Source organism: Orycteropus afer, unplaced genomic scaffold, assembly GCF_000298275.1.
Source record: "Orycteropus afer afer isolate SDZICR_OR568_19922 unplaced genomic scaffold, OryAfe1.0 scaffold00255, whole genome shotgun sequence".
In the NCBI taxonomy this organism is placed as follows: Eukaryota; Metazoa; Chordata; class Mammalia; order Tubulidentata; family Orycteropodidae; genus Orycteropus; species Orycteropus afer.
Genome location: NW_006921842.1, coordinates 1,158,894 through 1,182,019, shown reverse-complemented (window position 1 = coordinate 1,182,019; position 23,126 = coordinate 1,158,894). Strand labels below are relative to the sequence as shown.

At 41.2% G+C, this 23,126-nt stretch overlaps 1 protein-coding gene across 1 annotated transcript in view; it reads left to right on the top strand.

Annotated features, from left to right (window-relative positions):
- GPLD1 (glycosylphosphatidylinositol specific phospholipase D1) overlaps positions 1 to 23,126 on the top strand; it is a 74,502-nt gene that overhangs the window by 33,939 nt on the left and 17,437 nt on the right. The window contains exons 8-19 of the mRNA XM_007949811.2: positions 711 to 818; positions 1,036 to 1,063; positions 1,155 to 1,294; positions 6,466 to 6,531; positions 8,347 to 8,467; positions 12,227 to 12,366; positions 14,857 to 15,043; positions 18,369 to 18,479; positions 20,581 to 20,655; positions 20,745 to 20,901; positions 22,043 to 22,184; positions 22,986 to 23,091. Of these exons, the coding sequence (XP_007948002.1) occupies positions 711 to 818; positions 1,036 to 1,063; positions 1,155 to 1,294; positions 6,466 to 6,531; positions 8,347 to 8,467; positions 12,227 to 12,366; positions 14,857 to 15,043; positions 18,369 to 18,479; positions 20,581 to 20,655; positions 20,745 to 20,901; positions 22,043 to 22,184; positions 22,986 to 23,091 (1,381 nt within the window). The remainder of the gene's footprint in view (positions 1 to 710; positions 819 to 1,035; positions 1,064 to 1,154; positions 1,295 to 6,465; positions 6,532 to 8,346; positions 8,468 to 12,226; positions 12,367 to 14,856; positions 15,044 to 18,368; positions 18,480 to 20,580; positions 20,656 to 20,744; positions 20,902 to 22,042; positions 22,185 to 22,985; positions 23,092 to 23,126) is intronic.

Sequence of the window (23,126 nt, the reverse complement as noted above, 5' to 3'; positions counted from 1 at the left end):
TTGGATACACTCTCCATTTAGACATACCTAATTGTTTAGCTTGTTCACCCATCTATCCGTCCCTATACCCATGTTTGCTTTCACTGACAACTCAAAGTAATGATTCTTGAGGATAATAGAACTCAAAAGAATAAATGATCCTTTATATCACTCTTTGAACTCTGAATTCACACAAATTAAATGCCCATTTTGAACTTCACAAGAAGCCCTGGTGGTACAGTGGTTAAGCACTCACCTGCTAACCTATTATTATCAAACCCACCACTGTACAGTGGGAGAAAGATGTGCCAGTCTGCTTCCTTAAAGATTTAAAGCCTAGGAGACCCTGTGGGGCAGTTCTACTCTGTCCTATGGTATCACTATGAGTCGGAATCCACTCAATGACAATGGGTTTGGTTTGGTTTGTATTTTATAGTTAGCTTCCTGTCTTTGAATGTACCTTCATAAATATTTAATTAAAGTTCAGTTGCTTGCTCTGTGTCATTGAGCAAATTATGTAACTTTTCTGAGCTTCAGTTTCTTCTTATATACAGTGGGAATATGATAGCACTAAGGATCATTGGTAGGATTAAATAAATAGTGCATATAAAGAGCCTTGCAAGATTTTCAGCATGTAATAATCATGGAATAACTGTTAGCTGCTGTTGCTATTATTATTATCTTCAACTTCATAATGAATACAACTTATTTTATTCTAACCCATTTCTCAGGTATGTGCCCACCAAAGATCTATTGGGAATTTATCAGAAACTCTATAGCCGAAATATCATCACTGAAAATGTAATTGTTGACTGTTCATATCTTCAGTTCTTAGAAATGTAAGTATAATCCAGGGGGAAATTTTCTACTGATTTTTTTTATGACTTCACACTTTTCCATATTCCAAGCTTATGTGAGTATATCATATAAGGATTTTACTTATTCAAAGGCAGTTGCATATTGTAGATACATGTTGATAGAACTTTTGCTTTAATATTTCCTTCCTTTCTCAGTAGAAACCATAACTCACAGTGACAATTATTGTTTATGTTGCAGGTATGGTGAAATGTTAGCTGTCTCTAAGGTAAAACAAACGCTCTGCTTTCGGTCTGAAGGACTGGACAGATACCAGGAATAGCTCTGTATTTATTTATTTCTCTTTCTCTCTGCCATAGCTCTATCCTAGTTATTCTAGAAAGTCCCCATTTTTGGTAGAACAATTCCAGGAGTATTTCCTTGGAGGATTGGATGATATGGCATTCTGGTCCACTAATATTTACCGTCTAACAAGCTACATGTTGGAGAATGGGACCAGGTGACGTATCCTTCTATTTCTTATACCAATTACTACCTAATTTGCTATGCCCTTCCTCAACTTAACTCCTTAATTTTTCAGCTGATCAAGTGTGGGGCAGGGGGAGGGGAGGAGCAACTCATGAAGTGCCAACATAACCTCGTTCAAGGAGATAAGAAAGAAAAGTTTCTTTCAAAACTCTGTTTCCCATCTCATTAAATTTGCTGCCTTTTCTCATATTTGGGGGATAGAGAGAGTGCCTTGGTTTCCTAGTGCTGCTATAACAGAAATACCACAAGTGGGTGGCTTTAAAGTACAGAAATTTACTTTCTCACAGTTCAGAAGGCTAGAAATTCAAATTCAGGGCTCTAGGGCAAGGGTCTTGCCATGTTGGCTGTAGGTCCATGTTGGCTCTGGATCCATGTATGTTTCAGCTTTTGTAACCCCAGGATTCTTGGCTCCTTGGCAATCTTCACATGGCATCTATCTTTTGTTTGTGTTTGCTTCTATATCTAATCTGCTCTTTTTATAACTTTTTATAACTCAGAAATGATTAGATTTAAGGACACACTCTACACTGATGTGGCCTTATGAATAGAACAAAGAAAATCCTATTCCCCAAAGGGATTACATCTATAAGCATAGGAGTTAGGATGCTTACACACACACACACACTCACACACACATATACACATTTAATTTTATTGTGATTTGGGTGAAAGTTTACAGAGCAAATACATCTTCCATACAACAGGTCACATATACTTTGTCTCGTGACATTCACTGTAATCTCCCACAGTGCAACAGCTCTCCTCCCACTTCCTCCCCATGGCCACCTCTTCCCTGTGTCTTTCCCTCCCATGTACTCCTGCCCCCCAAGCTGTCTTCCTGTATGTGCACAGCCCTTCTGTTCTCCCATGATTGATCTCTCCAAGGAGTGTGTTTACCTAATATAAATGTTCAGCTAGTGTACCTGTCTTCTGTTTGGCTGGAAGCCACAGGAGTGGGTTCTATTCCAGACCTGAAGGGCAGCTAGGGGCCATAGTCTCAGGGGTTCCACCAGGCTCTATTAGATCAGCAAACCTGGTCCTTTTTTTTTTTTTTATGATTTGAGTTTTGTGTTCCACATTGTTCTACTCTATCCAGGATCTCCTACATAGATCCTCCTGCAAGTGGTTGACAGTGGTAGCCAGGCACCATCTAGTTCTTCTGGTTTCCTAGTCATATAGGCTGAGGATTGCATGGTGTACCAGTTGCTTGGACTAATTGTTTCCATGCATCTTTGGTTTACTTCATTCTTCTTTGCTCTGGATGAGGAGAGGTCCATTGTTGCATCTAGATGGCCGCTTGCAAGCTTTTAAGATCTCAGTCACGACTTGACAAAGTAGGATGGCGAACACATATTTTGAGAGGACACAATTCAATCAATAACAAAGAGGGTTATTGTCAGATGTGTGGCCTGTGAGAAATGGCTCAGCTGGGAAGGAATTTGCTTCTACTGCTGGTCTTATATCTTCTTGGGAGAAACATGCTGTGGGCCTGAGCATCAGCTCTCGGGCTTTAGAGTGGCTCCTGCTGCTATGTTCTTATTGCCCAGTGACAGCAGATGTGGTGATTCTCCTTGTCACCCCAGCCTCTCAGGACTCAAGGGTTTCCACCTAAAACTAGAAGGACAGAAATGGAACCCCAGATATATCCCTCCCCCAACCCCAAAATTAAATCTGAAATGGATGTATTTGTAAGCCCTAGTAGTACTAGCCAGATGGGACATTTGCTTCACCTTTAGTTCTTTTTCTTCTTTTCACTGTGGCCAGGGCAAGTGTCAGGAGACTTAGACTGAATCTAGGTCAGAGCAGCCTGGCTGGACACCTCTTCCAGCTATGATAGGATCTTAAGCTTCTCAGAGAATATGGCCCTAGGCCTGAAGGAAGTTTAGGTTCCTTTCAGAACCCATTTCCAACCTTATCACTGAGTATGCATCCCCTCCCACAGTGCTGTACCAGATGGGATAGGGATGGAGGTTTGGATAAGAAGCATTTGAAGCCAGCATCTGAGGCAGGAAAATGGGATGGTGGGAAGATTAAGCAGCAGCCACAGTAGTGGGAAAGAGAGGAGGTAGGCAGGAGCTGTGCATGGGGAAAGGATCACAGAGATGTTTATAAGCTAGAGTGGCCTATATAGGTCTGTCCGCAGAATTTTATGCACTGGATAATGTTCCTTTGCTGTTAAAGACATTTGCTAGTATTCAAATAATATTAACCATAATTGTATATTGTGTTAAAGTGAGACAGAATTTCCTTTGATGACATATTCTACTTTAGTGAGGTAAATATTAAGTTTGTTTTTAAGACTCAATGAGTAATAAATTGACATGAGTAAACAGTCTACTATGAATGCTATTTTTAATAGTGAAATAAAGCTCCAGTAAAATCTCCAAGCCCTTCTGTGGCTGTTGGTTTTTAGGTGCATACTGGCGTAATTGTTGAGAACATGGGCTTTGGAATTGGTGAGATTTGTCATCTCAACTGAAGTTATCTGGAGCAAGTTGCTAAACCTCCCTCAGTCTTAGTTTCTTCATCAGTAAAATGGGGACAGCCCTGGTGGCACAACAATTAAGTGTGCAGCTGCTAACTGAAAGGTCAGCGCTTCAAACACACCAGCTGTGTGTGAAAGATGAAAAATGTGATGTGACATCGGCTTCTGCAAAAATTTACAGCATTGGAAACTCTACAGGGCAGTTCTACTCTCCTATAGTGTCACTATGAGTTGGAACTGACTTGATGGTACACAACAACAATTCGATCTACATCACAGCGATATTGTGGGAGTAAATGAGAACATTCACAAAAGGGCGTGGTATGTAGTGAGCACTTAATAAATGTTGGCTACTAGTATTATAGTTATTACTAGAGAGAAGTTAAATTTATATTGGAAGGACTAATAACACATGGCCGTGTTAGAATGAGTGACCTGCATTCATTTGTTTTATATAACCCATATGTAAGGTGGCATAGTGCCTCAGGCATTTGACTGCTAACCAGAAGGCTGGCAGTTCAAACCCTCCAGTCACTCCTCAGAAGGAAGATTGGGCAATCTACTTTTGAAGTGATACTGCCTCAGAAACCCAAGGAGAGGTTGCTATGAGTCGAATCCAAGTTTGGTTTGGTTTGGTTTTGGTAACAATCCTCAAATGGGTTGTTAGTTTGGTTCTCCACAAAGCTAAAGAAAGATATGCAGAAGGACCTTATTCTCTCACAAGGAAGAAATAGTTGAAAAGAAATATATTTCTCATCTCTGGGTCCCTGCCTTTATTTAGTGAAGCAGAAACATCCAGGAATTGATTGCTTCTTTTTACACACAAAGAAAGAAAGATCCATCAGAATTTATGGAAATGTATAGGAAATTTGGAGGAGGTTCCAAAGAAAGATAACACAAATTAATACATGACAGAAAAAAATATAAATATTTTCATATTATAGGCACTTCCCAACTTACTAAGTTACCTTCCAAAGCTTTATTTATAAGTTATTTGAAATTCATAACACATTTTCCTAAAGAAACAGTGAAATAACAGTTAAATTGCTGGCCAGCACTCACTTAGAAACTGTAAATACAGTGCTAATGGGAGGCTTTGGTGGCATAGTGCACTTGACTGCTAACCAGAAGGCTGGCAGTTCAAACCTACCAGCCACTCCTCAGGAGAAAGATGGGGCAATCTACTTCCATAGTGATACTGCCTCGGAAACCCAAGGAGGGGTCACCATGAGTCAGGTCCGACTCGATGGCACATAACAACAACAATGTGAGCCTACTGTCTGAATCCTGGTGGTGGAGAAAAGAGGATTTAGAGGAAGAACCTTTTCCTCAGCTCAAGCCTAGCCCTAAGAAAGATTTTGATAGCAAAGTTTGCCTTCAGCTTCTTCCTTCTTCCTTTTCTGAATTCCTCTCTGAGCAACTAGTCCTCACCCAAGTCTCCAGTCTTTCTTACTACCCTGAGCTCCCCTCAGTGACCTCTGTACAAATCTTCCTTTTCTTAAATGTAATATTCCTTTGGTTCAGAGATAGGGGAATAGTTCCTGGTTGAAAGAATTCACTCCTTACATTTGCTCAAAGATCTTTTCACTTGTAAAAGGAAATACTTTTATTTACCTATTTAATTATTTAAATTGATAAATAAGGGAGTGAAATTGAGAAATTAAGATATATTTGGGCATAAATGGGCCGAATTGGGCAGAAGGCAGCATAGTAGACTAGACAGGGTTTTCCAGAGAAACATAACTAACAGGAGAGTTAGACTCAGACACAGATATATCAAGAGAGAGGAATAGATATTGATACTAGTATATTGAGAGAGGGAGATTGCTTGATTTTAAAGAATTAGCTCATGTAATTTTGGGGGCTAGCACCTCCCAAACTGGCAGGCCAGGTGGCAGGCTGGAAACTCTGGCAGGGTATCTATGTCTTGAGGCACAATTCCTTCTCCATCGGGATACCTCAGTTTTTGCTCCCATAGTCTTCAAATGATTAGATGAGGCCCAACCATATTATCTTTTCATTAGAGTCAGCTGAGTATAAATGTTAAAAACCAAACCAAACTCACTGCTGTCAAGTTGATTAGACTCAGGGACCCCTCCTTGGGTTTCCGAGGCAGTATCACTATGGAAGTAGATTGCCCAATCTTCCTTCTGAAGAGCAGCTGGTAGGTTTAAACCACCAGCCTTCTGGTTAGCAGTCAAATGCCTTAGGCACTATGCCACCAGAGCACATAAATACCTTCATAGCAACATCCACTCTAGTGTTTGGCCAGACAACAGGGCACCAGAGCCTAGTCAAGCTGGCACATAAATTATCCACCACAATTGGGAACCAGTTTCTTTACAGTCTTTGAGTCTAAGATGTTTTATGTTAGCATGAAACAGCAAAGCAGGTGGGGTGAGGAGGGAATGGGAAGCCTGTAAGTCTGAGGTGATGGTTAGTGTGACATTGCCTGTATTACCATAGTACCACCATCAGTCAACTTATCCACCCTCACCTGGAAGGATCCTAGCTCTTTAGGGACCCTGTATGAATAGGAAATGGACAACTCTGAACTGAGGTTATTGCAGGTGGTTTGAAGTTCACCTGATTCTCAGTAAAATCCATGCTTGAAAAGAATATAGAAAAATGTCTAACTCATTTGTCTATTTCCCCAGTGACTGCAGTTTACCCGAGAACCCTTTGTTCATAGCATGTGGCGGCCAGCAAAACAAGACGCACAGGTAAGTGGGTCCAAAAGTGTGCAGAAAAAAGCATCTCACCTGGAGATGGTGTCTGTGGAGGTTGGGACTATAGCACTTGTAGACAGACAGGAATAGGTTCCAGTTCCAGCTCTGCCATTGACGTTTGTGTGGTTTTCGATTAAGTCACTTAATTTTTCTGAGTTACAGCTTCCTCCTTTTACAAAATGGAAAAAATACACATCCATGCTCCAGAGTGATCATATGTAATGGACATAAAGCAATTAGCTCATAGTAAGTTGCTCACAAAGTGGTAGTTTGTATTGTTATTCCTGTTATTATTGTTTTTGTTACCCATAAACTTTATGCAAATTTCAGCCTGGAAAAAGTATCTAGCAATGAGACAAGATGCAGAGATGACCTCTCTGGTGACTTGTTAGGAAGAGGGCCGAAGGGCTTATTAGTATTATAAGAGGTGGTATCCCTGCTGGAGTCAGGTACCAACCACCAAACACTCATTCATTCATCTAGAAATTATACTAGTATTATAAATATCTACTATTAATAAAATTATAATAAACATAATAAAACAATAAAATGGTATTTATTAATCACTAGGTTATCGTTAGTCCTATCATTAGGAGGTTAGGCACTAGAGATACCTTTGTGAACAAGACAGAAACAGTTCATTCCATCATGGAGTGCATGGCTACAAGGTGGATCAGCACTGAACAAGTGATGATAAATATTGTGTTAATGAAGGAAGAGTGCAGATCGCACTGACTTGAGTTGATTTCTCAGCTGATACACCTCATGCACTGTCACCAGTCTGTCATTGGAGGCTTGGATTTGCTGTGATGCTGAACAGGTTTCAGGGGAGCTTCCAGACTAAGACAGACTAGGAAGAAAGGCCTGGTGATCCACATCCAAAAATTCAGCCAATGAAAACCCTATGGATCACAACAGTCCAATCTGCAACCAATCATGTGGATGACATAAGGCCCACATCATTTTCTTCCTTTGTGCATGGGGTGGCTCTGTTTTGGGGGCTGACATGATGGAGTTAAAAATGCCACAAACGAAAATAAAAACTAGATACTCAAAAAAATGGTAATGAAAGGTCCTAAGCAGGGAGAGAGCTTAGAACTTTGGAAGAATTGAAAATATGTAGAAAGAGTTCAGTTAAGCCTTCATTGTATAATTTATTTGAAACGGGTAATCTTTTAAAAAAAATTCAAGTTAACACATTTAGATTGGCTTGCAATCCCCACATGGCATCTTACACAGGTGTGCCTTCACTCATTTCTTCTGCCCTGCCTTCCACTTCACCTGTTTATGAAGCCTGCCTGGCTCTTCTAGGCATCTGACTTATAAGCTGGATAAAATATATGCATTTGAAAATGTGTTTTTATTATATAATTAATTCTATCATACCTTTAAAGATAAATCAGTAACCTTCCATATTAGTTTACCAACTACCTACATATCAGCTTCTTGACTTTTTATGTGAATTATTGAAATACCTCTAATATTTCAGTAATTTGGGAGGAATTTAAGTGTTTTACTCTCATTATATAGCTCTGAGGCTATAGGAAATGTTTTTTTTTATAAGGACAGGCTTAAAAGCCTTAGAAGGTTTAAAAACCTTAGAAATATATTAATTAGGAGACTTATAGACTCTCCTGTGAAGGTTTTTATAACATGTTGCCTTTTGTGGTGTTGCTCCTTCAACATTTAGATGTTAAAATGTTATGGTCTTTTAACTTGTGCTTAATTTGTTTTTGTACTTCAATTCAGTTACTCAAGGGGCTGATTGTTTTCTCAATCTTAGCGTTTTTATTCTTCTCTTTTCAACAGATCAACAATGCAGAAAAATGCTTTTCATAGAAATTTGACTGCATCCCGAATGAAAGATATTGATAGAAACTTAAATTATACAGAAAGAGGAGTGTTCTTTAGAGTGGATACCTGGACCCCAGTAAGAAATTTCTGATATTAATGGAGAAAGAGGAAAATGCTATTTCTTGGGATATGTTGTTTTGTGAAAGGGATTGGGTATTTAATCATCTATTGAAAGTCACCTGGGCATATGCCAGGCTGGTGAAAACCCTTGGCATCTAAATCTGGTTTGTTCAGACATAAGTCTGGACCTCAGTGGCCTCTGGCAAGTCTAGTGCAGCCCAGGGTAGCCTGGGGCATCTGGGCCAATCTTGCTTTGGCCTTAGTTAAGATGTATCGGCAATATTGTGTACTCACTGTGCAGAACTCCATGCTGAGGGACACCATTAAATGTGGAATTCATCTATGAGATCATCTTTTAGGTGTAAGGTACTCTGCTGGGGACAGCACTGATGGTTCAATGGTAGAATTCTTGCCCACCATGTGCCAGACCTGGGTTTGATTCCTGGCCAATGTTCCTCAAGTGAAGCTACCACTCATCTGTCACTAGTAGCTTCATTATTGCTATATATAATGCTGAACAGGTTTCAGTGGAGTTTCCAGACTAAGGCTGACTAGGGCAAAAGGCCTGGCAGTCTATTTCCAAAAACCAGACAATGAAAATCCTGTAGATCATGTGGTCTGATCCTGTTAACCACCCAACAAAAATCCTATGGATCACCTGGGTTGATCCTGTTGTGCATGGGGTTGCCACGCAGTGGTGTCCCTAGGGGGAGTGCAGGGGATGTGAACCACAACAGGTGACACTTTCAGAGGGGAAGATACCAGAATGACTATCTATAAAATTTTCATGCCATGTTTCAGCAGAAATTTATTATTTTTTATAATAGCCTCAAAGTTAGCTATAACAACAAAAATAATTTTCATCAGAGCAGCTTCCATGTATTGATATACCTACAAGTTTAAAATTCTACGATAATATACTTTTAAACCTTCTAATGAGCTCCCATTAGAGCTGTGATTGTTACCTAATTACTATGACACTTCAGCGTATGTGGTTTTGCCTGTACACACTACAAGTAAGGAGAAGGTGACACCATGAGTTACTGTACTGAGTGACACCAACCCTAGTGTCACCACGGTCACTATGAGTCAGGAATCAACTCGACAGCAGCTAACAACAACAGCTCTACTGAAGGAATATAAGATGAAAGGGGAATAGACTCTGACTTTAGAAAATTTCAGTCTAATGGAGAAGACAAAGAGAAAAATAATCATTATGTGGATAGAATGCAACAGATACCATGGAGGGGTGAGTAGCTAGTTAGATAAAGCCCACTGTTATCAAGTCTTTTCCTCCTTTCCAACTCAGAGTGACCCCCATTGGGTTTCCAAGGCTGTACCTCTTTAAGGAAGTAGATTGCCTTATCTTCCTCCTGCAGAGTAGCTGTTGGGTTTGAACTGCCTACCTTTTGGTTAGCAGTTAAATGCCTTACTTACCCACTGTGCTACCAGAGCTCTTTAGCCAGTTAGATAAGAGAGTGATAATTCTTCTCTAGAGAGGCTATCTTGACCTGGAGCAGTAACTATCATTTCATCAGTGAGAAAGTACTCCTTTCGTAGTGGGTTAGGAAAATTTCAGGTTGTTTGGAAATCTGTGAGTAGTCTTGTTTGCCTGGATCATAAAACAAGGGCTATAGGGTACAGTGCTCTCCTGTCACTGCCTTAAAATGCTTAGCAATTTTCAAATAAGGGGCTCCACATTTTTATTTTGCACTGACTTTTGCAAATTATGTGACTGGTCCTGGACCTGGGAACCTCTGTCAAAGCATATATCATTTTGTCTTGCAAGTCTTTGTATATGAATCTGTCTCCTTTGCAAAAAGATGAGTTGCACAAGGGAGGGATATTACATTCCCAAGGCCTATCATGGTGCTTGGCTCACAGTGTCTTACTAAATGCTTCCTGTATAGATTAAAAAGCCAAAACTAGGCTTTTGAGTGAGCAATCTGTGCACAAGGCCCAGAAGGCTCAGCATGGGGAAAACAGAAGGCATGGTCCCTGCCTGCAGGGTTCTTATAAGCTGTGTTTCTCCAGAACCTGGGCTCTTCAGGGCTGTCCATGAACCTGAGCCAGTTCTGCTCCATTCTGGGGCAGGCATGGGAAGTCTTGTTCAATCTCATGACATTCTTGGGTGGATTTAGATTTGTGTTCCTTGACCTTAAATGGATCTAGTATCTGGACAAGGGGCCCAAGTGATATAGCAGTTAAGCACTCAACTGCTAACCAAAAGGTCTGTGGTTCAAACCCACCAGCTGTTTTGTGAGAGAAAAGACCTGGTGATCTGCTTCTGTAAAAATTACAGCCTAGGAAAGGCACTCTGGTGGTGTAGTGCCTAAGACATCTGACTGCTAACCAGAAGTTTGGTGGTTCAAACCCTTCAGCTGCTCCTTGGAAGGAAGATGAGGGAATCTACTTCCTTAGTGATTTACCACCTCAAAAACCTAATGGGCTAGATGCAACAATGGGTCCCTCCTCATCCAGAGCAAAAAAGAATGAAGAAAACCACAGATATGTGGAAACAATTAGAACAAGTGACTGGTACAGCATGCAATCCTCAGTCTATATGACTATGAGACCAGAAGAACTAGGTGGTGTTCAGTGGTAACTGTCAACCATTCAGAGGGGAATCTATGTAGGAGATCCTGGATAGAGTGGGAGAACAATGTGGAATGAAACTCAAAATCATTAAAAAAAAAAAAAAAAAAAGGGACCAGGTTTACTGGCCTAATAGAGCCTAATGGAACTCGTTGGACTATGGCCCCTAGCTGCCCTTCAGGTCTGGAACTGAACCTACTCCTGTGGCTTCCAGCCAAACAAAAGACAGGCATATGCACTGAACATTTATATTACATGTAGATAGATACACGTAGATATACTCCTTGGAAAGAACACCATGGGGAAATAGAAGGGCTGTGTATGCACAGGGAGACAGCTCAGGAGGTAGCAGTAAATGGAGACAAGGACACAGGGAAGAGGTAACTATGGGGAGGAAGTGGGAGGGGAGCTATTGCGTTGGGAAATTTTACTCAATGTCATGAGACAAAGTGTATGTGAGCTGCTGTATGGAAAGTGAATTTGCTCTGTAAACTTTCACCCAAATCACAATGAAAAAAAAAAAAAACAAAACCGAAAAACCCAATGGGGTCACTATGAGTTAGAATCAACTTGATGTCAGTAGGTTTTGTTTTATAAGTCAGAATCAACTCAGCAGCATACAACAATAACAATTATTTCATTCAACTAGGTTCTGCAAATCAATATAGACTCTCCTGACTTAGTTGGTTTGACTTAAGTTTCAGCTCTTTCTTCCTATGCTAGCCCATCTTTGAGTAATAACTATACCATCCCTCAGCATATATTGATGGTGATTTTACTCTCCTAATTGCCTGTCTTAAGTACCCTTGAAGTCTCTGGGTGGCACAAACAGTGAAGCACTTGGCTATTAACCAAAAGGTTGGCAGTTTGAACCCACCCAGAGGTGCCTCAGAAGAAAGCCTGATAATCTCCTTCTGAAAGGTCACAGCCACTGAAAGCCCTACAAAGCACATTTCTGCTCTGACACACATGGGATCACTGTAAGTTGGAATTAGCTTGATGGAAACGGGTTTGGTACTGGTTTTAAGTGACTTTACTTGTTGGTAGGAATCAATATTTTATTTTTTAGCACTTGTAAGAACTGTTTCCTTTACAAAAGTCCCATGCTTTTGACAGGAAACAGTAGCTTTGGTTGCTTATGTGATGTGTTTTATCTATTGTAATGATTCTTTCCTTTCAGGATTCACTTACCTTTATGTACCAGGCTTTGGAAAGGAACGTACGGACAATGTTGACAGGTGGCTCACAGACGTCACTTAATCATGTCTCTAGCCCCATGGCATCTTACTTCCTGTCATTTCCCTATGCAAGACTTGGTTGGTGGGTATAAATTTATCTTATTTGTACATGCTTTCATATATTTTAGTTTTATCCAAGCATTCAACAAATATTTTATTTTCTAATCTATGTATCATCAACAAAAACATTAATTTAGTGGATACACTAGTGTAAGGATGAAACTTGTTGGTAGGTGCCATTGAGTCAGTTCTAATAGCAACCCTATATACAACAGAACAAAACACTGCCCTGTCCTGTGCTATGACTCACAGTCATTGCTCACAGTTCAAGCCCACTGTTAACAGCCTCTGTGTCAATCCATCTCCTTGAGGGTCTTCCTTTTTTTTGCTGACCCTCTACTTTGCCAAGCATAATGTCCTCCAGGGACTGGTCCCTCCTAACAACATGTCCAAAGTATGTGAGATGAATTCTCCCTATCCTTGCTTGTAAGAAGCATTCTGGCTATACTTCCAAGATAGATTCATTCATTTGTTCTTCTGGCAGTCCATGATATATATTCAATATTCTTCACCAACACCATAATTCAATGCATCAGTTCTTCTTCAGGCCTCCTTATTCATTGTCCAGCTTTCACATGCATATGAGAAGATTGAAAATACCATGAGTTGGGTCAGACATACCTTAGTCCTGTAAATGACAGTGGTATAGCTTCTAGCATCACAGCAACATGCAAGCCACCACAGCATGATGAGTGGTGGAAGGACGAAACTAGCTCCTTAATATTGGTCAAAATATGTTTATACATAACGAGGCCTCACTTTACTAAACAACACAATAAAATATTATTTGATAGAATACTTACTTATAAAGTTTCAAATACTCCTAAAGATGTCTTGTTACAGATTTTTTGGAATCTAATGACCTTAGAAGGATATAAATAGATTACTATTAGACCATATATAGCTATTATGAATAGTATTTATATTTGAATAGTATACCTTCCTATAGTAAAAGCCTAGTAGATCATGATAATTTTATAAAGAGAATATTAAGGAATCCTCTGATTTTAAAAATCAAACAAAACTGAGCACAAGTATATAAAAGTGACTATTTTCAGGAGGTTTTGGTGAAGTATCTTTTTTAGACCACAGTTCTTAAATCCAAACCACATTGCATTTCCTTGAAAGAATTTACTGAGAGCCCTTCCTTTCTGGGCTACTAATGCATTCAGCTCTCGCAGAGAGGGATGAGAAGTGAATGTTGTCTGTACAGGCTATTCACTGGTGAATAATGGTTCTTCATGGACTCCTTCCTGAAAGGTCCAGAAGAAGGACAGCAACTGGACAGCAGCCACAGTGGGAGGCAGCTCTTCAGAGGTTGTTCCTTGTGGTCTAGTGCTAGCCAGCATCAAGCCCCAGGAGTAGAGAGAACATGAGTTTGTTCACTAGTGTGGATCCTGTCACAAGGAGCCACACCATGTAGAAACTGCCCTTCTCATTTTCATCTGTTCTGCCATTAAAACAAATCGTGGTACAAATATAACAACATTTCCAATTCAACAATTTTTACATGTACAATTCAGTGACACTGATTAGGTTCATGTTGTGTAACCATCACCACTATCCTTTTCCAATTATTCCACTTCCTAAGCAATGATGTCCTCTTTTCCCCTCCCGCTCATGCCTGGTAACCACTAATAAGCTTATTTCATGTAAGTGGAATTATACAATATCTGTTCTTTTGTGACTGACTTACTTCACTCAGCATGATTTCATGGTGCATCATGCTATAGCAAGTATTAATGAGTAATATTCCGTTCTATGGGGCTATCCTACATTTTGTTTATCCATTCATCTGCTGCTGGACATTTAGGTTGTTTCTACCTTTTGGCTATTGTGAATAATGTTGCAATGAACACTGGGGTATAGGTTTTTCATCTTTTCTTTATGTTGCCATAAAAATTAGAATAAATAAATTACTTTTGTCCTTTACAGTCCCAACAGAGACATTTGAACGTTTGACTCAGTTTGGCCATCTCTAAAACTGGTAGATCTTGGGATCTTATTTATGAACATCCACTGAATTTGTTGGACATTTGATTTGGTCCAATACAAGACACCCTACGTAGCTACTGTAGAAATAAAGCAGTATGTGTAAAACAATCTTTCATTTGATCAGATGAAAAACTGAAATTAGTTGAGCAGATCAGAAAATGACCTGCACCATTGCCTGGAGTGAGTGGTTAGTTTGGATGTGGTTTCCTTCCATTCTCAGGCAGAGCGCAGGGCTGTACTTTGGCTGCTCAGGGTTCTGCATTAAGACACTGCTCTGTGAAGATGTTTTTCCAGAAATGCTCAGACTTCCTGTTTTGTTCTGTTTTTGTGATATTTTTTTCTTTTCCTTGAGAGTAAGACAATCAAAGACTACCACCTCAGAAGTGAATAATCACAACAGTCACTCAGTGAGAGAACGTTAAAGCATTGTATTCTAGAAAGAAAAGAAAGAAGGAGGAGAGAGTTCTGCCCATAACAGTCAGTGGATACCACAGTGGGCTCCTCCTCTCCTCTACAGGGCATTGACCTCGGCCGACCTCAACCAGGATGGGCATGGGGACCTTGTGGTGGGCGCACCTGGGTACAGCCGCCCAGGCCACATTCAGGTCGGGCGCGTGTACCTCATCTACAGCAATGACCTGGGCCTGCCCCCTGTCGACCTGGACCTAGACAAAGAAGCTCATGGGATCCTGGAGGGCTTCCAGGTGAGGCTCCCTTCTCATATCTCCCCTCTTAGTGGTTAGTTATCCACTGCCTATGTTCTGTGGCAAATTCTCCAGGATTAATCACCACCAATAAGAATCATTACAGTAACTATAGCTGGTGGCTTACATTTGTAGAGCACTTTTCATTTCGAAAAGCATGTTCACTTCACTTAGCTCATTCTATCATGTTAACATGCTTAGCTGGTAATTGAAAGGTTGGAGATTTGAGTCTATTTAGAAGCACCTTGGAAGAAATGCCTGGTGATCAACTTCTGAAAAATTGTTGTTGTTGTTATGTGCCATCGAGTCAGCCCTGACTTATAGTGACCCCTCCTTGGGTTTCCGAGGCAGTATCACTATGGAAGTAGATTGCCCTTAGCCATTGAAAATCCCATGGAACACAGTTCTACTCTCACACACACGGGGTCACCATGAGTCAACTGGACAGCAACTGTTAGTTTCAGTAGTTAGTATCATTAACTTTGAGTGTTTAGTCTAGTATCTTCATATATGTACATACTATTTGGAACTGCTTTGAATGGCCAATCAAGATGTGAGTTCTTGGTAATCCAACAACAGGTTTTGTTATTTGAATGTAATGTATTTTTACAGGTAAACTTTTTATTTTGGAACAATTTTAGGTTTACAGAAAAGTTGTGAGGATAGTGCAGACAGTTCCAAATACCTTTCATCCAGTTTCCCTAGTGTTAATACCTTACGTAACTGTTGCACATTTGTCAAAAATAAGAAACTGCCATCAGTATATTACTATAAACTAAATTCCAGGCTTTATTCATATTTAATTCTTTTGTTTTAAGCAGTTTTTCATCACCAGAAAAGTTCCACCATGACTTTACACATGTTCTTCATGTAGTCTGAACACTAATTCTTCTCTGGAGTACTAGGAACCTGGAGTGTTTTCCAAACATCAGAGGCAGTAGTCCTTACAAAGGCAGTAAGGAAGGGCAGAAAGAGCTCTGCAATTAGTTGCAAATGAGTTTGGGGGGTTTGGTTGACACTGGGCTGACACTAGATGCTCTGAGTGCAAGTGCCAATGGAAGGAACCCTGGACTTTGGGTCAGATCATTGTTCTTATCCTAGTGAAGCCACTTAACCTTCTGCTTGTGGAGTTAATGTGGTGAAGAGAAAATAAGATGACATATCTGAAAATACTTTTAAAAGTGAAAATACATTTTATTTTTACATTTACATTTCATAAACTGGGTCATAAGTGGCTTATGACCTAGTTTAGGCACTGATGAAAGGATCCCTGTATCCAAGTGGTGTAAACAAGTTGACTGCCAGTATGAGATCACAGTCGCAAAGGGACAGCATTTTCTGGAACTTTCTGACCCTTGAGGAAGTTCTAAAGTAAATCCACCCATTCCTGTTTCTTCTTATTTCTTCACTAGGCTGTCCCCTCAGTCAGACTGTTGTGTAAAATATCCTGTGGACTCATATACACTGAGAGTAAGAGAGGCAGCTGATCCCTGTGGATGATAAATTCTCTCAAAGACCACTTGGGGCAAGGAAGAAGGTGGCTCCATGCCTTTCTTCCCTCAGCGACCTTTGATACATTGGAAGATGATACACTAAGGCATGGACCAGCAATAGGAATTCTTCACTCCAGCCCTGGTTCTGTAATTAACCTCTCTGTATCCTTGTCTCTTGGAAGGAAGATTGAACAATCTACTTCCATAGAGATACTGCCTTGGAAACCCAAGGAGGGGTCACTACAAGTTGAATTGACTCAACGGCAGTGAGTTTGGTATAGAATGAAGGGTTAGGGTAAATGACAACCCAAGCACTTGTCTGCTTTGAAATTCCATGGTCCTCTAGGAATGACTGATTAACCTGCAGGAAGGTGGGTTATGATGAAATAAACCAGTCCTCAAAAAGAGACAAAGAGTCTCCACCCTGCCTCAACTTGCTTTGTGTCTCCAAACAATCTTCTCTTGTTTATCAAGCTCCTAACTTGCAGAATTCACAGATGCCATTGAACACAGGTGTAGAGAGATTAGCCAATAGAAAAGAGTACTGGAGCATGTGTGTTATGTAGCAAGATCACCTTGTGAAAGACCTCATAGTTATGTAAGTCATTATGAAAGAATAGGAGTGGAATCTAGAAAATTCATCTTGGAGGAACATCGTTCAGTAATAGACTGAGGTTTCCATCTGTAAAATGGGTGTAACAACAACATCAATCTTAATCCATGTAAAGTGCATGGAACAGTGTCTGCAACAGCACCATCTAATAGAACTTCCTGGAAATATTCTATATCTGTGCTGTCCTATACAGTAGCCACTAAGCACATTGGCTGTTTTGTTTAAATATAAGCTAATTAACCAAACCAAACTCACTGCTGACAAGTCTTCCCGACTCATAGTGAACCTCTCCTTGGGTTTCTAAGGCAGTATCTTAGATTGCCCAATCTTTCTTCTGAGGAGTGGCTGGTGGGTTTGAACAACCAGCCTTCTGGTTAGCAGTCAAATGCCACCAGAGCTCCAACTAATTAACAGTCAATAAAATTAATTAGTCAGTTCCTTAGTTGGGTTAACCGCATTGGCTACTGGGCACATGAAATATGGCTAATGCAACTGAAGAACTGACTTTTTAATTTTATTTAATTTTAATTACTTTGCGTTTAAACATAATAGCCACATGTAGCTGTTGTTGTTGTTGTTGTTGTTATATGCCACCAAGTCAGACCTGACTCATAGCGACCCCTCATTGGGTTTCCAAAGCAGTGTCATTACAGAAGTAGATTGCCCAACTTTGCTTCTGAAGAGTGGCTGGTGGGTTTGAACCACCAGCCTTCTGGTTAGCAGTCAAGTGCCTTAGGCACTATGCTACCAGAGCTCCATCACACATGTGACTAGGGGCTATTATATTGAGAACCATGACTCCAGAACACTCTGAGTTCTCAACCAATGGTAGCTGCTGTTTCTGGTGTTATGTGATTGTTATTTTGGATACTTTCTAAAAAGAGTTTGGTGCTTAATATTGGGTATATTACACACCAGACCATTAGCTAAAAACCCAAGGCTCATAAGAACTGACACTCTATCTTCTGGCACCTCATCTTCACCTCAAGGCAGACAGACATGCCAAAATTATTCTTAGGGCAGAGCTACCCAACTGGAGTATACTAAATGTTATAAGTTGCTGTGATTTTGTTCTTTAACCTTTGGGTGATGAGCAAGACTCTCAGGTACTTCCACTTCAGTCTTTAGTAGCCTATTCTATTGACTCATGTGACAACAGGGAGCCAGGAGTGCCTGAAGGCTGTGGCTCAACCTGGGGATGTAACTTTTGCCTCTCCAGCCCTCAGGTCGGTTTGGCTCGTCTTTGGCCGTGTTGGATTTCAATAAGGATGGTGTGCCTGACCTGGCTGTGGGAGCGCCCTCAGTGGGCTCTGAGCAGCTCACATATAAAGTAAGGCTAGTGTGTGGTGGGTGGGTGTTTCTCCATTGCTTGGTGGAGTGGGGTGGAAAGGCAGAAGGCACTTAGAGGAGACCAATATTGGATAGAGCCTCTGAAAAAAAGCAGATAGCCAAAGGTGCTGGACAGAGTGTTCGTGGGCAAATGATCTTTGGCCCCATCTGGGTCCTTGACATGACCTCTCCTTACCAGTCAGCACATGTTCTTACACACACACACACACTGCTTTATACTGGCATCATTGTTTTCAAATTTCACCAAATTACTTTATTTTTCTTCCCCCTCCCCCTGCCCCACACACGTAATGCTAAATGCTAGTGAAGAGAGACAGGAATTCTAGCCATTCTATAGCTTTTCTAGCTACTCTATAGCTTCCTGTCATCACAGCAGAGAAGTAACTTCCTTGGACCTTTCTTCTCATGCACAGAACCCAACTTGTTCCTTCTGTTTTCTTATTAAGAGCAGAGTTCCTGGCCCCTGGACCACAGGGCTCTCTTCCCACATGTACTTCATGCGCCGTAGCTGGGCATAAGTGCCTGGGCCCTGGTGTGACTGTGGAGGCCCAAGACCCTTCATTACATGCTCCTGGCCCTCTACAGGCTCACCTTCTGCTCCTACTTCCTCATACTATGTTTCTGACCTGCAAACGATTTGTAATTTCCTGAACTCACCATGCTTTCTCAATTTGGGGTCTTTGTTTACGTAGCCCCTCTGCCTGAAAAATCCTTTCTCACTTTTTTTTTTTTTTTTAATACAAGTGGCATGTTACTTCTTGCAGGAAGCACTATCTAACCCCTGGGTTAGGCAATGCTTCATTATCTTTTCATAGCATCCTGTGCTTGCCCCTGCCTTGCACACTTCATTGTAATTGCCTCTTTACCAGCCTTTCCGGTGGGACAAGACTGGTCTTACTCATCCTGTTTCTCCAGTACTTGGCTTGTGATTCCCTAGTACTTGGCAAATAAATGCAGGTAGAAAGAAAAAATGAATGGAGATGGAGACAGACAAATAATAAGGTAGGATTTGATTCATAACACAAAGCAATGAATGGCACAGAATGTGTCCCAAGGCAAATGAATGGTGCAGGTATGGTGAATTGAGTATTCAGAGGTAGGATGGGCTAGTGTGGTCAGGTAAGGATTCAAGGAGAAGGTGGAAACTAAGCTTGGCCTTGAATGGACTGAGAAGTGGAACATTCAGCAAACAACCTCATTCAGCAAACAATGAACAATTACATATGGCAGATCCTGAATCAGACCCCACAGAAACAAAGATGAAAATAACAAAGTTTCTGCTTTGGGGTATCTTAGTTGTCTAGTGCTGCTGTAACAGAAATATCATAAGCTTTAATGAACAGAAATTTATTTTCTCACAGTGTAGGATCTAGAAGTCCAAATTCAGGGCGCTAGCTCTAGGGGAAGGCTTTCTCTCTCTGTCTATTCTGGGGAGAGGTCTTTTTCTCTTTTCAACTTCTGTTCCTGGGTTCCTTGGTGATCATGTGACATGTCTCTTCCCCTCAGTTTGAGCTTGTTTTGCTTAATCTGCTGTTTTATAACTCAAAAGACATTAATTTAAGACACAGTTTACATTTATACTATATCATTAACATAACAAAGAAAGCATATTCCCAAATGGGATTATAACCACAGGTATGTTGTTGTTGTTGTTGTTATGTGCCATCGAGTGGGACCTGACTCATAGCGACCCCTCCTTGGGTTTCTGAGGCAGTATCATCACTACGGAAGTAGATTGCCCCATCTTCCTTCCGAGGAGTGGCTAGTGGGTTTGAACCACCAGCCTTCTGGTTAGCAGTCAAGTGCCTTAAGCAGTATGCTACCAGAATTTATAACACATATTTTTTGGGGACAAGTTCAGTTCATGACAGAGGGCTCTCTGTTGAGAATGACAGATTTAAAGAAAGTCACTATAGCCCTGTAGCAATGCACAGGTCAGTTTTCTGACAGCCATTAAACTCCTGACCACAGGTGGCTCTGACAGTGCTTGATATCCAGGTTAGTCCTTTTGGCCTTGCTGTTCTTGAAGGTTCTTGGGCCACCATCTGAGCCTTATCTCTTTGCTGTTTGTCTTGGTCTAGGGAGCAGTGTATGTCTACTTTGGTTCTCGGCAAGGAAGGATATCTTCTCCTCCTAACATCACCATCTCTTGCCAGGTATGTTTACCACCTTAGCCAGGTGCAGAAAACTAGGATTCGCTGCCTCCTTGCCTCCAGCAGTGAGTAAAAAGTGATTTCCTCTTAAGGACACCTACTGTAACCTGGGTTGGACACTGCTGGCTGCTGATGTGAATGGAGACAGTGAGCCTGATCTGGTGATTGGCTCCCCATTTGCACCAGGTGGAGGGAAGCAGAAGGGAATTGTGGCTGTGTTTTATTCTGGCCTCAGCCAGAACAACAAAGGTACCTCTTGATGGGGGCAATGGGAGAGATGCCCCTCCTCTCTGCCTGGGATTATTTCTCCTGCATTTGAGTTTATGTCCTTCTTCCTTCTTCCCAAGAGTTCTGGTGGCATAGTAGTTAAAGCATTCAGCTGCCAACCACAAGGTCGGTGGTTTGAACTCATCAGCCACTCCATGAGAGAAAGATGAGGCAGTCTGCTTCTGTAAAGATTTACAGCCTTGGAAATACTTTGAGGCAGTTCTACTCTGTCCTTTAGGGTTGCTATGAGCTAGAATCAATTCGAAAGCAGTGGGTTTGGTTTGAGTTCCTCCTTCTATATCATTCAACACTTGTATAATTGTCCTAGCAAGTGACGTTGATAGATTTACTCAATACAAAAAAGTGATCCATGCTGAAGCTATTGCCCTGAGATATCTTTAAACCTTAAATCTAAAATATTCCCTGAAGTCTTTTTAAAACCAAACAGTAGTCTAGCTTAACTAGTAAAGAATGTCTGCCTTAAGCATTATCTCTTTTAAGGTCTATCTGAATGGGATCATACTGACAACAGCAACTCAAAGGATTAGGTAGGAAACATGAGGAGCTGTGGGTTATGTCAATAGGGGTGGAACAACTCAGTAAAGGGTAAGAATGGTTGCAAGAATGTAATCAGTTTCACCAAATTCTACACACAGAAACTGTGGAATTGGTGTATTTTCTGCTGTGTCCATTCTCAACAACAAAATTTTAAAAATACTTAAAAAAAACAAAAGTGATCCAGTTTCTAGATCCAGATCTGAAGGGATCCAGGCTTATTCTCATAATCTCCTAACATAATAATAGACATAGTTAGGAAGCTTAGGACCAAAGGTTTGCCTGTAAAGGTCCAAAATGTCTAGAGAAGGGGCTCTTTTTAAATATTCTGTGCCCCACCCCACTAGAGAAATGAGCTCTAGAAGTATATTTCTTGAATGGAATGTGAGATCCATTTCTAATGTTGGAGTTCCTGGAATTAGCATGGGGGGTGGGGTGCACATAGAAGAGTTCTGGCAAAAACTCAACAAAAAGAACCCCAGTTTCTCATCAGCCTACAAAAGGGTCTACTGTTCCCACCCCATTCTCTCTCCTATGTAAAATAAAAGGGGTTTGTTGTCTTGTTTAGAAAAGCTGAATGTCGAGGCAGCTGATTGGTTGGTGAGAGGCCAGGATGACTTTGCCTGGTTTGGATACTCCCTCCACAGTGTCAGCATGAACAACAGGACTTTGCTGTTGGTTGGGAGCCCAACCTGGAAGAATACCAGCAGGTGAGCATGGTGTTGGAGCCCAGGGAGCAGTTAGGCCAAGGAGCTAGTGAATTCTCCTTTGGAAGCTCATTCATTGTAGCGTTCAGAGAAAGAGGTTAAGAAAGTGTTCCCCTAGGAGGAAAAGCTAAGGCTCTGGCAACATTGGAAATTCTCCTGCTTAGAAGTTTAAAAATTAGGTAGCTAGATGTCCCTATTTTGGTGAATGGAGACAATAGTGATTAAGTGGTAGAATTCTCCCCTGTCATGCAGGAGGCCAGGTTCACTTCCTGGCCAGTGCACCTCAGGCACAGCCAGCACTCATCTGCCAGCAAGTGGAGGCTTGCGTGCTGCTGTGGTGCTGAACAGATTTCAGCAGAGCTTCCAGGCTAAAATAGAAGAGAAAGAAAGTCCTGGTGATCTACATTCAAAAAATCCAAAGAGTGAAAACCCTAGGGATCAGAACAATCCAATCTGCAGCCACTCATGGAGATGGCACCAGACTGGGCAGCATTTTGTTCCATTGTGCACAGTGTCATCATGAGTTAGGGGTTGACTCGATAGCTAACAATAACAACATTTTTAGTGTAAATTGGGAGGCAGAATGATGGAGGTGGTATCTGGAGAACCTCAATGTTGGGATTAACTCTGAAAGTACACATACTCCCATGCCTAGGATTACAGAGACTTAGAGCAGGTGTGGGACGTGGGTGGGGTGAGGTGCATACTCTTTCTTTGAACCTGATCCAGGGCTGCTTACCTCTCAATATGTGGCTGGTCTCTAACCTTGTGCCAGGCAGCTGAGCTCTGTGTGCTTTGTTCCAGTCTAGGACATTTATTCCAAAACCATGAGGAGAAACCAAACCTTGGAAGGGTGTATGGCTATTTCCCGCCAAATTGTCAAAGCTTGTTTACAATTTCCGGAGACAAGGTATGACAGTCTCTCCCCAGGAGTGTGGGTGTGAA